This window comes from Danio rerio, chromosome 18 (genome assembly GCF_049306965.1).
Source record: "Danio rerio strain Tuebingen ecotype United States chromosome 18, GRCz12tu, whole genome shotgun sequence".
Taxonomy (NCBI): Eukaryota; Metazoa; Chordata; class Actinopteri; order Cypriniformes; family Danionidae; genus Danio; species Danio rerio.
Window position 1 is genome coordinate 20,124,930 of NC_133193.1, and position 15,756 is coordinate 20,140,685.

The following is a 15,756-nucleotide window of genomic DNA, read 5'->3' on the forward strand; positions in this document are numbered from 1 at the left end:
TACATACAGTTGAAGTCAGAATTATTAGCCCCCTTAGATTTTTTTTCTTCTTTTTAAAATATTTTCCAAATGATGTTCAACAGAGCAAGGACATTTTCACAGTATGTCTGATAATATATTTTCTTCTCGATAAAGTCTTATTTGTTTTATTTTTGCAAGAATAAAAGCAGTCTTTAATTTTTTATGAACCATTTTAGGGACAAAATTATTAGCCCCTTTAAGCTATATTTTTTCTCTATAATCTACAGAACAAACCACTGTTATCCAATAACTTGCCTAATTCCCCTAACCTGCCTAGTTAACTTAATTATCCTAGTTAAGCCTTTAAATGTCACTTTAAGCTGTATAGAAGTGTCTTGAAAAATATCTGGTCAAATATTATTTACAGTCATCATAAAGATAAAATAAATCAGTTAGTACATGATTGTTAATTTTATTAATTTTTTTGTTTTTTTTCCCCACAGTACTACATTGAAAGATCAAATCTAAAGAGTATGCCTGTACAGTACACCATGGTCCAGAGTGGACACAATAATGTACCTAGGGCTGTGCAATATATATAAAAATTATTGTTAGATAATGGTATATGGAATACTCATTTCACAGATATATTTATATAATTTATAATAATAATAATAATAATAATAATAATAATAATAATAATAATAGTTAACACAATTAAATTTAACTCAAAAACTATCATTAATCTCCTTAAACAGGGAAATAAAATTTAACAAGAAATATCACAATACTCAAAAGCAACGTGCCAAATTAAAATTAGACCATATGTTACTTGAAAAATTACACCATTTAAGTAATCAATGTGGCTATAATTGTTTTTATATGCAAAATAAAAAATAAAAACATCACATTTTTAAGAATGCTTTATTTACAGCAGATCAGAAATAAGATGCAAATGACATTAAAACACAAAATGAGGAATGAAGAAAGACGTCTGGACTCCAATTTGTCACCAAGCGGACAGGTGTGGGAGACACATAGACGGTCCAGGAAGAAGCCGGAGGGACCAGAGCAGTAGAGACCTCAGTACAGCTGTCCGGACTCAAACAGGCAGAAGTAGAGCCCTCTTTAATCCAGTCAGGCGCCAAACAGGCAGAATCGGGAAAGTCCTCGGTACAGCATTCGGGACTTAAACTGGCAGCATCAGGAGAGTCCTCAGTGCAGCAGTCAGGACTTAAATTGGCAGCAGCAGAAGACTCAGTTGTATAGCAGTCGAGACTCAAACTGGCAGAATCAGAAGAGTCCTCGGTACAGCAGTAGGGACTCAAAGAGGCAGCATTAGGAGAGTCTTCAGTACAAATGTCGGGAGTCAAACTGGCAGCATCAGGAAAGTCCTCGGTACAGCAGTCGGGACTCATACCGGCAGTACCTGGAGAGACCTCTGTATTCCTGTCATGAGTCGAAACGGCAACACCAGAAGAGAACTCCGCAGAGCAGTTGGGAGTTAAACAGATAGCAAAAGAGACCTTAGTACTTCTGTCAGGACTCAAACTGGCAGCAGGAGAGACCTCAGTACTGCTGTCAGGACTTAAACTGGCAGCAGGAGAGACCTCAGTACTGCTGTCAGGACTTAAACTGGCAGCAGGAGAGACCTCAGTACTGCTGTCGGGACTTAAACTGGCAGCAGGAGACTCCTCAGTACTACTGTCAGGACTCAAACTGGCAGCTGTATGAGATAGGGCAGCACTGTTGTCAGGAGCCAAACAGGCAGCAGGAGAGACTTCAGCACTGTGGTCAGATGAGGCCTTGGTGTATTTTTTGCCACCTCTTTGATGGGAAAAGGCCCACCTCCAAATTGATTTCTTCTTTTTAGAAGAACGCTTCTTTCCTCTTTCCACATCTCTCTCTAGATGTAAATTGTTTTCCACTTCATCTGTGGAAGATTGTGGTGGTGTACAATGATAGTAGTCCACACTGCCACAATCATTTCTTGACGGTTTACAACTTGAACTGAGCTGACCCATATTTGAATTGTCAGAGCTACAGAATGAACAAACCAACAAGAATTGCAGTAACATACAGTGTGATGTCACATATAGAACTCACAAATAGAGGCCAGCATTCTGAGGCTTACGGTTTCTATGGTAACCAATTCCATTGTGTCCCACTGGCCCATGTCACCACGTTTAAATCATTAAATTCTCAGTTTTTACTTGGTATTCTACTTTTGACATAAAAATAAAGTAATTTATATTAATAATGGGTATTTATATAAACACTTATAATACATATATATATATATAAATGTATATAAATTTATATAAATACTTATAATATAAATGTCTTAAACAAAAACAGTGAACTCAACTAATCAGAGATATAAGCTGAGGTGTTGTGGACTGTTTAAAGCTAGCTCATTCTTGATTGAGATCAAATGGATAAAATGTGAAAGGTCAAGTATAAAATGTTTTATATTCGTTGTGAAATATTTGTATGAAATTCCATTCATTTCCATTTAATACTAATATGTGTTGTTAAGGAATAAATTTAGACAAATTTAAAATTGATTTTCTTGATTAAATATAGCAGAATATTTCTGGTGACAACCAGATATTTAAACAGATCTCATTATAAATTTGAAAAGTTGGTTCTTTTTTAAAAATGCATAAACTAACAGATCTATAATAACCATACCTCAATGATTTCTTATTGATTTAAAAACAATTATCATCTGGTTATTAAGGATATAACGATTCACTGGACTCACAATTCGATAAGATTCACCATACTAATCTCACAATTCATGATTCAGTCACGATTTTTAAGCAAAATTATTTAAAACAAATTGAAGGTGAAGAGTGCCTTCATTTCTTTCTTAAATGCAGCACTTTTTTGCTAAATATAAAATATTTTCTGCCATAACTTAATTGCTATTTTATAAACAAAACAAGAATAATACAAACTAAATACTAGGGGTGTAACGATACACTCAGCTCACGATACAATGTGTATCACGATATAATGTTCACGATTCGATATGTATCACGATATTTGGAATAAAAATTGAAAATTAAACTGAAATTCAAATTTTATTTAAAATTTTTTTTAATTACCAAGTAAACTATTTTTTATGTATTTCTTTTGTTTCAACTTGTTAAACTGAACCTTCTTTAAGAAAATAAATTAAACAGGACTGTCTCTGGAAAATAAAACAATTTAAAAACTTCTTATAAAATATTATTGAAATTATTCAATTCAATTGAATTTAACAGTAAGAGCTCAAGGCTTTGTTTGGTCACTTGCGTTTTTTGTGTGTGCAATCTACTTTCCAGGTAATCAGCAGTTCTATAAAATAATCCTGAACTGATGTGTATCTGTCTGAGAGGTTTTTATGGATGGCTGTCTTCATGTTGGGCATGATGAGTGACAGGGTGGCCGTCTTTTCATTACGCAGGACAGTCGTGGCTCTTTTCAGCAGTTTAGGCAGGTTTACTATTTCTTCGGCGTCGCTGATGTCGGCGCTATCAAGTATATCATGTTGACGTGCATTTTTGTGTACCTCTGAACTCAAAAGAGTTCATGCTCGTCGTAATCATAACTCATAACATAAATGCGAGATGATTATTTAAATAATGTGCACGCTTTCGGTTTCATTTCCACTGCTGTTCATACTTCCCAAGCGACTCCTGAACGATCACTCTGTTCCACAAACTGAATGTTGTTTACTACTTTATTACCTGTTAGTCACAACCTGCAGGTTCTGTTCACTGAAGCAGACACGCGCGCGTCTATCATAGTCCGCCCTCTGTAGTAACACCTCACGTTCAGCTCACGTCATGTGTGATTTTGCGGCTACCAATACATCATTATATGAAGACAGAATGATATTTTAGGGTGAATTGTACCTTATAAATACAGTAAAGGAGGGGAAAAACTAATCTAATACCTGCTCCTGTCAAAGAACAACTCTCTGTTTTAGTCTGAAAAAGATCTTCGCACTTTCGATATAAAAACACTGCATAAGCTAACATGGACACTAATAATTTGATTTTTATGCGATTAAGACAATACTCTGATTAAGAGTCTACAATGTAAACAGCGATTTTTGATTAATTTAATCCGATTAAGGTCATAATCGAACTAAAGAGAAACCGAATTAAGACGCCGATTTTAGTTACAACCGTCATGTAGAACTTTTCGCCGCGTTTTGCGACTGGATAGTCCACAAACACATGTACACACACGCACGCACACACAAACACACACACACACACACACACACACGCGTTCCAGAATGAAAGTGAAAGTGTCAAATTGCTGTTAAAATTGACAAAATAAAAAATGAAACACCCAAAATTACACAAAACTCAAGGAAATGCGGATAGCATGGTGACGCAATGATGTTAATCGAATGATTTGTTATAACATGTTAAACGGGATCATGAAAGGATCATTCAAAAAGCATCTCATGTAAACATCTTAATCTTATTATTGTCTTAATTAGATTTAGGCAAATAATTTGATTACTGATGTCCATGTAAACAGTCACTGATTTACCCTCTGATCTCCATAGCAATTACTAAGGCAAGTGGAACCACGTGGTTTGGTTTATTAGTTGGTTAATAGTTTTTTGGTAATAGACATCTGTGACAGTAGTTTTTCATTGTGCTGATGGTTTATGTGCATCATTTTTGTCAAAATAGATGTGTTTTTGCAGTATTTGCACACTCTTTGTGTTTTGTCTGGCGCACATCACCGCTGTCATTTTACTCTGTCGCCCACCTCTTGCTCGCCGTTGATGTGCAGGTGAAGTGAGCTTGCACCAGTAAACAGCATCCCCTCTGTTCAAAACATGTATCATGATTCATTCAACATTTTACCCACATTTGTATCGTCACATATTTGAATCGATTTTCAACTGGCTAACGGTGAATCATTAAATCCCTATTAGTTAATATTTTTTTGTGGTATCATGTGCTTCACCTGGTATAGTTGTGCTTTCTCCGAGACTCTGGATCTTGCGGTCTAGGATGCGGCGTCCTCTGCTGAGGGTTTTAAGGAACTGTGCCTCTTTCTCATTGATGATATCCTTTACCATATCAGGATCTTTCAGCAGCTCTGGAAAAGCATCACCCTGAAAAGAGCAATAAACTATTAAATGGACATGAGAAAGTAAGTATTAGAAAACTATATTAAAATAAGGCAAATGCCTTGATTAACCATTACTAATAATGTACATCTATTTTGTAGCCAGTTTAGTCTAGTCATTTCATCCTCTTCATAGTAAAGATTTTCTGAGTTGTTTGGATTAATAAATGAATTATTGAATGTTTCACTCACTCTCGCGACTGTGCAGGTGCACTCAACTGCAAAGCCAAGTGAAAGTAGGCTTCAGTAAAAAGATAATGCAAAAACGCATATGATTAACAACAGCTTTAGAAAGCAAAAGCCAAATCCATTTTAGGAAATTTAGAAACCTGGCCGGATGAAATGCCAAAAAGTAGCATCTTTGTGGGTCAGCAGAGCATGTGAGACTGTGTGAATACTAACAAGTTTCGTGCAGACAGAACGAAAGAGAGAAACAAGAGAGATTTTTCCTCTACTTAATCGATCACAGATACAATATAGTGTAAAAGAATAATAGAAATAGTAAAAAATAATAATAATAAATAAAAATAAACAAAAAAACGTGTCACTAAATATAGTTGGGCGGTGGTTAATATACCTGGAGGCCCGCCCAAATAAAGTCTATGTGTGAGAAGCACTGAAGTGCACAGTATTGATGCTAACAATTAATTGATGTAGATTAATTGTTGATAATTAAGTATTGCTAAGTTGTATTGATTCAAAGAATAAAGAATGGATGTAATTTTTGAGCATAGTTGAGGCGTATGCTGCTTACACACAAAATGTACTGCAGATGCAAGAAAAAAAGAAAATAGAAAAGAAAATAAAAAAATTAAGTGGGCACACTTTTTTAAATAAACACTCCTTTGTAAAATGTTTGAAGAAACTGCTACACAAGTTGCATAATTTCACTTTATTTATGATATGTTTGTACATTTAAAAATAAAAAAGTAGTTTTTTTGTAGATTTTATCTTTGACATTTTTGAAATGTGTATGAATCAGATTATCAGTGTATGGACTTGTTTATACAGCGCTCGAAATGAACCTTTTTGCTTGGTAGCATTGGTGCTCCTAACTTTAAAAATTTAGGCGCATCAGCCAAAATTTAGTCGCACCCACCAATTATAAGCACCGTTACTACAAGTTTTATACAAACCTATTTATTGCATTTGAAATCAACAACAAGCTAAAAAATAAATATATCCAAGCATGAGGAAAATATGTCTCAACGAAATCCCGTTATCACAAGAAAATCAATTTTTATAACATAACTGAGTGACCAAAGGTACACGGAGCGCTCACCAGCCCAGCACGCACTGCTTGACATGAATTAACCTTTTAATGATATAACTGTGCTGTTCTCACGGGTGCTGTCTGATATTGCACTGATGCTTTTGACATATACTGTACCTTATTATATGCATACGTCATGTTAATAGCAATACCGTTCTTTTTATGAGTAGCGATATTAGTTTACTCAGCGCAAACCCGTTAAATTGTTAAATTTGACATACAGCTGCCACTTGCACGGCAGACAGCATCTGGTGATTAAATGAAAAATTAAACAGAAGCTCGTGCTAGATGTGGCAAGCAGTTCCCTGAAAATTCCATCCCACAGAATTTTCATAGCGGACTTGAAGCCAACTGAAGTCTTTTATTCACTCTTCTAAAAGTGTAGATGGTGGATTAACATTCAGCACATGAACACTAGTAAGACGTGTCATTATTTGTAACTTTAGGTGCCATGGTTTCTAAACCAAAATCTGTCAGTGTTATCTTCATTCTCATGTTCAGCGCTTTACAGTTTTTCGCGGTAGTAGCTCTCTCTGTCATCCTAAGCCAGAAGGCCTTGACTGAGTGATTGACAGCTGATATTTCAGTGCTAGAGCAGTGGGCCAATAAGAAGAGCGCGAAGGCGGGGTAAGCATTACGTACTTGGCTTTGTTTACGGCAGCAAGTTGACATGACAACTGTTTTAAACCATTCCTGAGTGCTGCGTTACGCGTTTCAAGTGCAGAAATGCATTCTGCGAAAATGTCTCCCAAATCCGCACATGTGGTGAACATTTTGCAGTAAAAACTGGTCGCACACAACAATTTTATGGACTCGAACAAATGCTCCTAAATATATTTTGAGGTCGCATAGATAAAATGGTAGCAATTGTGTTGATGCTCTTCTTGGGCAGAGGCTTAAGCACGGTCTCTGATTCTCTGTGCAGAAGCATAGCCATACGTTAATAACAAATGTGTGCATACTTGAAGTATCTTTGTGCAAAAAATTACTATGCACTAATATTATTCTGCTTAATAAGTATGATCCAAAATGAAAGTTTAATATTTAAAATACAAATTAGTAAAAACATTTTAAAAGGATACTTATTCATACTTTTCAACAACCATTAATCAAGATTCCAGTGTCATATTATCTCTCAGGCATCACTGTAATATGCAGATCTGGTCCTTAACCAACTATATTTATTAAAATTATTATAAAAAAAAAAGTTAGTTGCTGCCAAATAATATTGTAAACTTGATGTTAAAAAAAGATATTTGATGAAGGGAAAGTTCAACAGAGCATTATTTCTTTCATATGATTTTATTTATACTAAAATTAAATGTATTTATTCCTGGCTGATGCCAATGGTCATTTTCTTTAGATTGATTTATTTTTTGAATCTAAAGTGCAATTAGTTATAAATATACAATAAAGGCTGCTTTAACTGCCTGCTCAATCAAATGGTTGACCATATTTTGACTGTTTTAAATAAAGACTGTTCAAGTCATTTAAAGAATGACTGTTTTAAATAACGGTTTACACTACACAGCATTGTTGGTTTACAAAAAAACAAAAACAAACATATTCCTGTTGTACTACCACATTTGATTTAGGTTTTATTGTATATGTATATATATATATATATATATATATATATATATATATATATATATATATATATATATATATATATATATATATTTAAAAAATATTAAATAAATTTAAAAATAAATTCTTATTTTTCAGATTTTCATAATATATTTATTAATTCCAGTACTTTTATCATAAACTGATTTATCAACCATTTGGTAGAGGTTGCTATTTTAAAAACTATGGGATGTGCTGAAAAAAAATGCATTGAGTTTGTTAACTAGTGTCATATGGAGTTAAGAAATGTAATTCAGAAATGTTTTTCTTGGTGGGGCAGGTAAAGGGATAAAAGCCAATGCCAATAATCCACACGGTAGTGGTATTCTGTGCATTTCTATGGATGAATAAAAATATCTCTTATACAAGACAATAACCAACATAATATCTCTTATTTTTCTGTGCATCCCTATGAACAATACATTATATAAGTAGCAGTAAAGCTATTATCTATTTGTATGTGATTTATTTTTACCTTTGCTAGCTGTACAGTAGCAAAGAGCTTTAAGTTTACCTGTTGAATTGGATGAACACCAAATTCCAGATTTCAAGCTTATTTGGGTCATCCATGTTGACCAGGTGTGCAGCATCTCTGCCTCCAATGTGATCATAGTGGATCTCACTGCACGGCCCACATGGACCAGTGTCCCCCATCTCCCAGAAGTTATCCTTCATGCTGCCAGGCAGAATACGGCTCTCCTCCATTCTGATACAGAGAGACATATAAACAAATTTACATCAATTCTACAACTTGTATTATAATTAAAATTAGTCATTTTAACCCATATAGATAATCTAATCACAGTCATATCACCCTGCAGCCCAAGACCAGTTACTCACTGAAGCTAAGCAGGGCTGAGCCTGGTCAGTACCTGGATAGGAGACCACATGGGAAAACTAGGTTGCTGTTGGAAGTGGTGTAAGTGAGGCTAGCAGGGGGCGCTCAAAGTGCAGTCAATAGCCCCTTTCACACAGTGATACTGTAAATATCTGGAAAATTTACGGAACGACTTTACTGTGCTGTTCACACAGGCGAGGACGTTACGGAATTTTTCCGGAAAAGAGCATTGACACATCCATTCCAAAATACCAGTAAATTCTGACATCATTAACCAGAAATGAGCTCTAAACAGCTGCGCTTGTATTTGTAAACGTTTGACTACATTACAAACTATAAAACTATATATAATATAAATAACTATAAACTATAAAAAAGACAGATGACAATAAAAAAAAGTGATTTCATCTTTTAGGAAACAATAACATTTATCTATGATATTGCAATTTACGGTGAAATTCTGCCTTCCTTTTACATTCAAAAACTGAAAGTAATATCCAAAAAAGCAAATAGATAATTCACAAAAATATTATTAATCAGGTCACACTTAACTTACTCTAAACCCTTTATGAATTCCTTTATGATGTTAAACGCAAAAGCAGATATTTTGAAAAATGTTCAAAACAAGTTAATAAGCTACCAGTTTCCAACAATCTTTACATCTTATTTTGTGTTCTACAGTTTAAACTATCAGAATAATGATAACATTTACAGGTAATGTTCTTTAACCAATTAGGCACATACATTCACATTTTTTTGCTAAACTTTCACACACACACATATATATATATATATATATATATATATATATATATATATATATATATATATATATATATATATATATATATATATATATATTTTTTTTTTACTTTGTTCAAATCTCCCTACTTGGTTCATTCCGGCATTGGCGAAGAGCAGCGTGGGGTCATCCAGTGGAATGGTGGCTGACGAGTGGACATACTGGTGTTCATGGCAGCGGAAGAAGTCGATGAACTTCTCACGGATCTGTGCAGCAGTCAGTGAAGAGTCCATGCTTGTTGCGTTTTTCACAGGAGACTAGTGATAAACACAAACACGGCGAGTCAGAAACCGGTTACACAAAAACAGCGGGTGGGGTAAACCCAATGTAATGCAGCTGCTTTGTGGTGCTATTAACCGGCAACAATTATAAATCTGTTAGGGACACCTGTGGCCTGAAGAAACAGGTACACCTCACAAATCATTTACACTGCATCAATACCGGCACATGCCTGAGATTAATACGGTTAGTAAGGAGGCAAGTTTTAAATTCATCAAACACACTAAATTTGATCTATTTAGGAAAATGTGCTGAGAAAGTCTTAGGGTTAAACTTTGCGCAGACTCCACTAATTACGATCTGAACCAGGGGTGTTGCTAGGGTCGAAAGGGATAAGGGGCTTAGCCCCAAAGAAGTTGCCACCCCCCCCCACCCCTCAAAAAAAAAAAGAAGTTTTAATTCACCCCACTAATATACCTAGTCTACTCTAATCTTATTAACAGGATTAAAAATGGTTAATAATAAATAAGGGTTTTTGTGACTTGTAACACCAAATAGGAAAAAAACATTGATAAATTAATCCACTTCTCATTTACTAGTCTGTTATGAGCCATATCATACCTTTTGAGCCTCCTATCTCCTGATTTGCAGTTTTTGTTTGATTTTCGAAAATGTAATTTTCTGCATGTCTTCAAATATGAAAATATAATTTATGTTATAGTGTGAGTTGTTATCCAATGTGATACAAAGCTACAAACATGTTCATTTGGACAGAGTGATTAACTGAGGTGTAGTGTTGTCAAGATACTGGAATTTCTAAATTCAATACCTTGCAAAATACTGATATTCAATAGGCTACTGTTTTTATATAATAACAATTATATCAAAAATAGTAGGCTACAAAAGATAAAAATAAAGATCTATATGCTAGAAATATGTTTAGTTTAAATTTCTTCAGAAGGAATTTTTTTTTCAGTTTTCCTCAAAATAGGGTGATGTGGGCATTGTAGCACTTTAAATGCATGTAATGCCCGTTTCATTCATTCATTGAGCAGAAATTCCAGATGTGCCTCACAAAATTAGTAGAACATTCTAGGAAATCCCTAATATGGATGAAGGCATCCAGCTATTGCTGTAGTAGAATGAAAATAAGATCTGAATATACATAAAAAGGCTTTAACTAATCATTACACGACTGGGACAATAAATGTTTTATACAGTTGAAGTCAAAATTATTACCCCCTTTGAATTTTATTTTCTTTTTTAAATATTTCCCAAATAATGTTTAACAGAGCAAGGAAATTTTCACAGTAGCCTATGTCTTATAATATTTTCCTTTTAAAGAAAGTCTTATTTGTTTTATTTCATCTAGAATAAAAGCAGTTTTACATAAAAAAAAACATTTTAGGGTCAAAAATATTAGCCCCTTTAAGATATATATTTTCCTATAGTCTACAGAACAAACCATCATTATACAATAACTTGCCTAATTACCTTAACCTGCCTTTAAAGCTTTTAAATGTCACTTTAAGCTGTATAGAAGTGTCAAAAAAAGTCTAGTCAAATATTATTTACTGTCATCATGACAAAGATAAAATAAATCAGTTATTAGAGTTGAGTTATGAAAACGATTATGATTAGAAATGTGCTGAAAACAATTTTCTCTCTGTTAAACAGAATTTGGGGGAAAATAAATAATAAAAATAAAAAATATAAAAAATAAATGGGGGGCTAATAATTCAGACTTCAACTGTATGTGTTCTTCCAACCATTTTAGGTATTTTTATAAGAAAGTCGATTTATAATTCGATGCTAACTGACATGGCGTGTTACAGTAGAATATAGCTAAATAATAATCAGCTAGATGCATAAACTCACTGTGATTTAACTATTACAGAAACAGATGTGACTTGCTATATCATATAAATATGCCTAGATAGCTTTATCATATCTAGAAAGCTAGTAACGTTACATTTTACGTTTTTTTGACTAACTCGCATGTATTTACATTGATATGATGCACATTTTACTGATTATAGTTTATTTATTTCACCAAAACTACACACATTTTATACTGTGGAAACAAGCTTCATCATTAGTTAAAACTATTCAGTTTCGCGAAACAGTTGTATTATTACCTCATTAGCTTCTGCTCCTCAAAATAATGAATGAATGAAGTGCAGTGGCGGGATTTTTTTTAACACCATGTGACAAAAGAGCCACTCCCACCTGCCGGTAGAAACAGGTACTGCTGAACAGCTGACGATTTAATTACCCGACACAAACGCTGCGTTAAGTGGAATGTTCGTGATGTATGTGGTAATTTTCAGTACTTAGATAACTAAATAAATTTTATGCAACATATTTTATTTAAGTGCAACATATCCCAAGAGATCAGGGGCTTAAGGCCCCCCCCCCTCGCAACGCCACTGTTCTGAACTGTGGTGGCTGGTTATTAGGGCTGGGCGATTAATTGAAAAGTACAACATTCAGAACCTATAATCAAACAAATTTTCCAGGTCATTTTTTCCAGTTACTTTTACTAGTACTTTTTTGACTGCTCTTTTTAGGCCATGTGAGTTTTAATTTCAGTTGTTCAACGTTTATGTTCAATACATAATCATAGATAGTAGATAGTGTGTGTTTCCTCCAATTATTTTAAAATCAAGTTATGGACCCTTCATTTAAAAAGCTCTCACTTGTAATATGTGAACATATTATTAACTGTACAAAACTTGTCAGTAAACTATAAGGACAAAACAAATAAATAAAATATTCGTTCATTAGTGGTAGATGAGTTAAAATGTTCAATTATTCGAGATTTAGATTTCAGGCCAAATCGTCCAGCCCTACTGGCTATTAAAATTTCAACTTGACATTGCAAATCCTGTAATGTGAATAATGCAGATTTACACACAGCAATATGGATGCTGAAACGATATATGGTGCAGCCCTAGACTGAAGTCATATAAATTTGAATGAAAATTAAAAAACACAAGTATTAAAATGCAACATCAAGACACACAACATGTCTTTTGAATAGGTTAAAAAAAAATTATAAGAAAGTTTTTTATACTTCTTTAATAAGAAGCTCCAAAGCAGGTGGAGCCAGAAAACGGCAAACAGACATCCCTGAAGTAATTACAGTGCCACTCCCATAACAACTAATCCAAAACATAAAGATATTTTTTTAAATGACATCTCATAAGCATTCAAGCCATGCATGCCAGAAACAGCATCCTCCATGAAACAATGAACCAAAATGCTTCAACATTTGCACAATGACAGCAAGAATGTGTTAGGAGTAAAATACATTGAATTACATCATGACCCATTATACAAATAAGGGCTGCATAATATAGGAAAAATCTGACATTGCGATATTTTGTTTTGCTGTGATATACATTGTGATATATTTCTATTTTCATCAGATGATTTGAACAGCCCCATTAAGAAAGATTTCATTAGTTAAATCGACTGGGGTGATCAAGTCTTTTTCTATGCAGTGCATCTGCAAAAAAACAATAAATTACAAGCATATAAAAATGTGAGAGCAAAAATTAAAGGTTTCTTGGGAGTCTAACAGTACATAAATTTAAAAACTGAACAACTAAACACAAAATAACATGATTATCCATGTATAAATAATTTATATAATAATATTAAAGAACACCTTTATTCTTTAATAAATAATCAAATCCTGCGTCGTGACTATCGCGAATACACACATTGCGATATCGATGTTCAACCAATATTTTGTTCAGCACTAATAAAAATTATATGCTAATTATGTGTGTAGCGGCTTACCAATGCCGCTATTGTTGGTAGAGTGAGCAAGTTTTTAACGCGTAAAAAGTCAGAGTCCGTAAGCAAATAGATGCAAATAAAAACATATTTATTGTCCAATCAACTTCCAATCAACAGAATTACTCAATCACTTTCCTTTATCTAAAAGCACACTTCCCTGTTTCCTTCAGTTACGAGACGATGCAATACGATACGGTCAAAAACTGTGTGCTTCCTACCAACACTGTCTTCCTCCATGCAGTGAAGCCACAGTTATATAGTGTCGTACTGACACCTTGTGGCCAATCGCCAATATACAATGTATGGCTCCTACATACCGGCCCCTTAATTGTTTATGACAAAATGGCATAACAATTACAAATTCATACAATATGGAGCCTTACACATGAACTCAAAATGGTATCAAATATACATGCATGCAAATAAACAACCTCAGTTTAAACACCTGTTTAACTGGTTATATCATAATTTTCCTATGTTGATTCTTGAAGAAGGCAAAGCTTACTAATTGAACGTTCCAAGATGTTGCATTTGGTTTGAACTTTTACAGATCGAACTAAACCTCTACTGTCTGGAAAAGTCTCAATCACTCTTCCCAGAACCCATGATCCACGTGGTGCTGTAGAATCTGCAATGATCACAATGTCGCCAACAGTAAGATTTCGATGTTCTTTGTTCCATTTTTGTCGCTTCTGCAACAATGGTAGGTATTCGCGTACCCATCTTTTCCAGAAGAGGTCTGAAATATATTGCACTTGTCTCCATCTTCGTTTGGCATATGAATCAGACCTTTCAAACAAACCAGGAGGCAGTGCAGGGTTTCCTTTCAAAAGCAGAAGGTGGTTAGGTGTTAAAGCTTCCAAATCATTAGGGTCGTTGGAGATATTAGAGATGGGTCGATCATTTAGAATTGCCTCGGCTTCACACAAGACAGTCTGCAGGGCTTCATCATCCAATGTTTGTTGTCGAAGGACAACACACAGACTTTGTTTCACCAGTCTAATTAAACGTTCCCACACTCCTCCAAAATGAGGGCTTGAAGGTGGGTTAAAACTCCAGTCCACTCCCTTCTGTAGCAGGGCTCGTTGAATCTTCTCCTTGTTCAATGCACTGAGTGCCTCTTTTAGCTCCCGCTCAGCACTGATGAAATTAGTCCCATTATCAGATCTCATAGAAGAAACTTGTCCACGACGACAGATAAATCTGCGTAAAGCATTGATACACGAGTCTGTATCAAGTGAGTATGCCATTTCCAAATGAACTGCCCTACTTGCCATACAAGTAAATAGCACTCCATAGCGTTTCACTGTACCACGTCCTCTTTTTACTTCTATGGGCCCAAAGAAATCTACTCCTACATTAGTAAAAGGTGGTAAATCAGGAGTGATTCTTTCCACTGGAAGGTCTGCCATCCTTTGTTCACCCAGCTTCCCCTTAAAGCGTCTACAAATGACACACTTAGAAATGATCTTTCTTGAAACAGAATTGGCATTTGTTATCCAATACTTACAACGCAGTTTAGAAAGCATTTGATTTCTGCCACCATGACCCAGTTGTTCGTGAATGTCTGAGAGTATGAGATGTGATACGTGCTGATTTTTAGATAACAAGATGGGATGTTTTCTTTCGCTTGGCATAGCTGACTTACCAAGTCTTCCTCCTACTAACAGCACTCCATCATGCAACATAGGATCCAGTTTATAAACAGAACTGTTTCTTTTAACAGTGTTACCATGTTTAAGAGCAGCAATTTCTTCCTGAAATTGTTCCTGTTGACTGAAACGAATGATGTTAACCTCAGCCTTATAAACATCCTCCACAGTCAAACTCTGTCGTTCCAGAGATGATTTAAAATGTTGCAATTTTGCATTCATGGTTGCATCATCACTATGCTCCAAAGACAGCTCCTTTCGTTTACGACTTAGCTGCAGTAGAAGTTTCTGCAGTTTCAAAATCCATGCAACTGCAACCTTTAGACGTTTCCAATCTGAGAAGTAATGTATCAATTTGCATGTGGCATTTTGTTCGCTCTGCAGTGTCACAGCATTTACCTTTAATTCCCTTTTTACTTCAGGATCA

At 34.7% G+C, this 15,756-nt stretch overlaps 2 protein-coding genes across 5 annotated transcripts in view; both read right to left on the reverse strand.

The window, feature by feature from the left end:
- tgm2l (transglutaminase 2, like) overlaps positions 1-15,756 on the reverse strand; it is a 170,631-nt gene that overhangs the window by 48,903 nt on the left and 105,972 nt on the right. The window lies entirely within an intron of this gene.
- LOC137488271 (uncharacterized) lies at positions 870-12,082 on the reverse strand. Of its 2 annotated transcripts, XR_012394022.1 has the most exons (5): positions 12,009-12,082; positions 9,741-9,908; positions 8,526-8,717; positions 4,945-5,095; positions 3,184-4,802 (listed from the first exon to the last, which is right to left on the reverse strand). XR_012394022.1 is itself a non-coding variant. In XM_073929968.1 (3 exons), the coding sequence occupies exon 3, from the start codon at positions 1,983-1,985 to the stop codon at positions 900-902; it is 1,086 nt and encodes a 361-aa protein (XP_073786069.1). In that variant the 5' UTR covers positions 1,986-2,001; positions 4,945-5,095; positions 8,526-8,663; the 3' UTR covers positions 870-899. The 2 variants fall into 2 exon arrangements, 1 of the variants encoding a protein (XP_073786069.1); XM_073929968.1 differs by lacking the exons at positions 3,184-4,802; positions 9,741-9,908; positions 12,009-12,082 and adding an exon at positions 870-2,001 and having other exon boundaries at positions 8,526-8,663.

What these genes read in the sequence shown, in the direction of transcription:
- LOC137488271 (XM_073929968.1), bottom strand. Translation starts at nt 1,985, where the DNA reads ATGGGTCAGCTCAGTTCAAGTTGTAAACCGTCAAGAAATGATTGTGGC.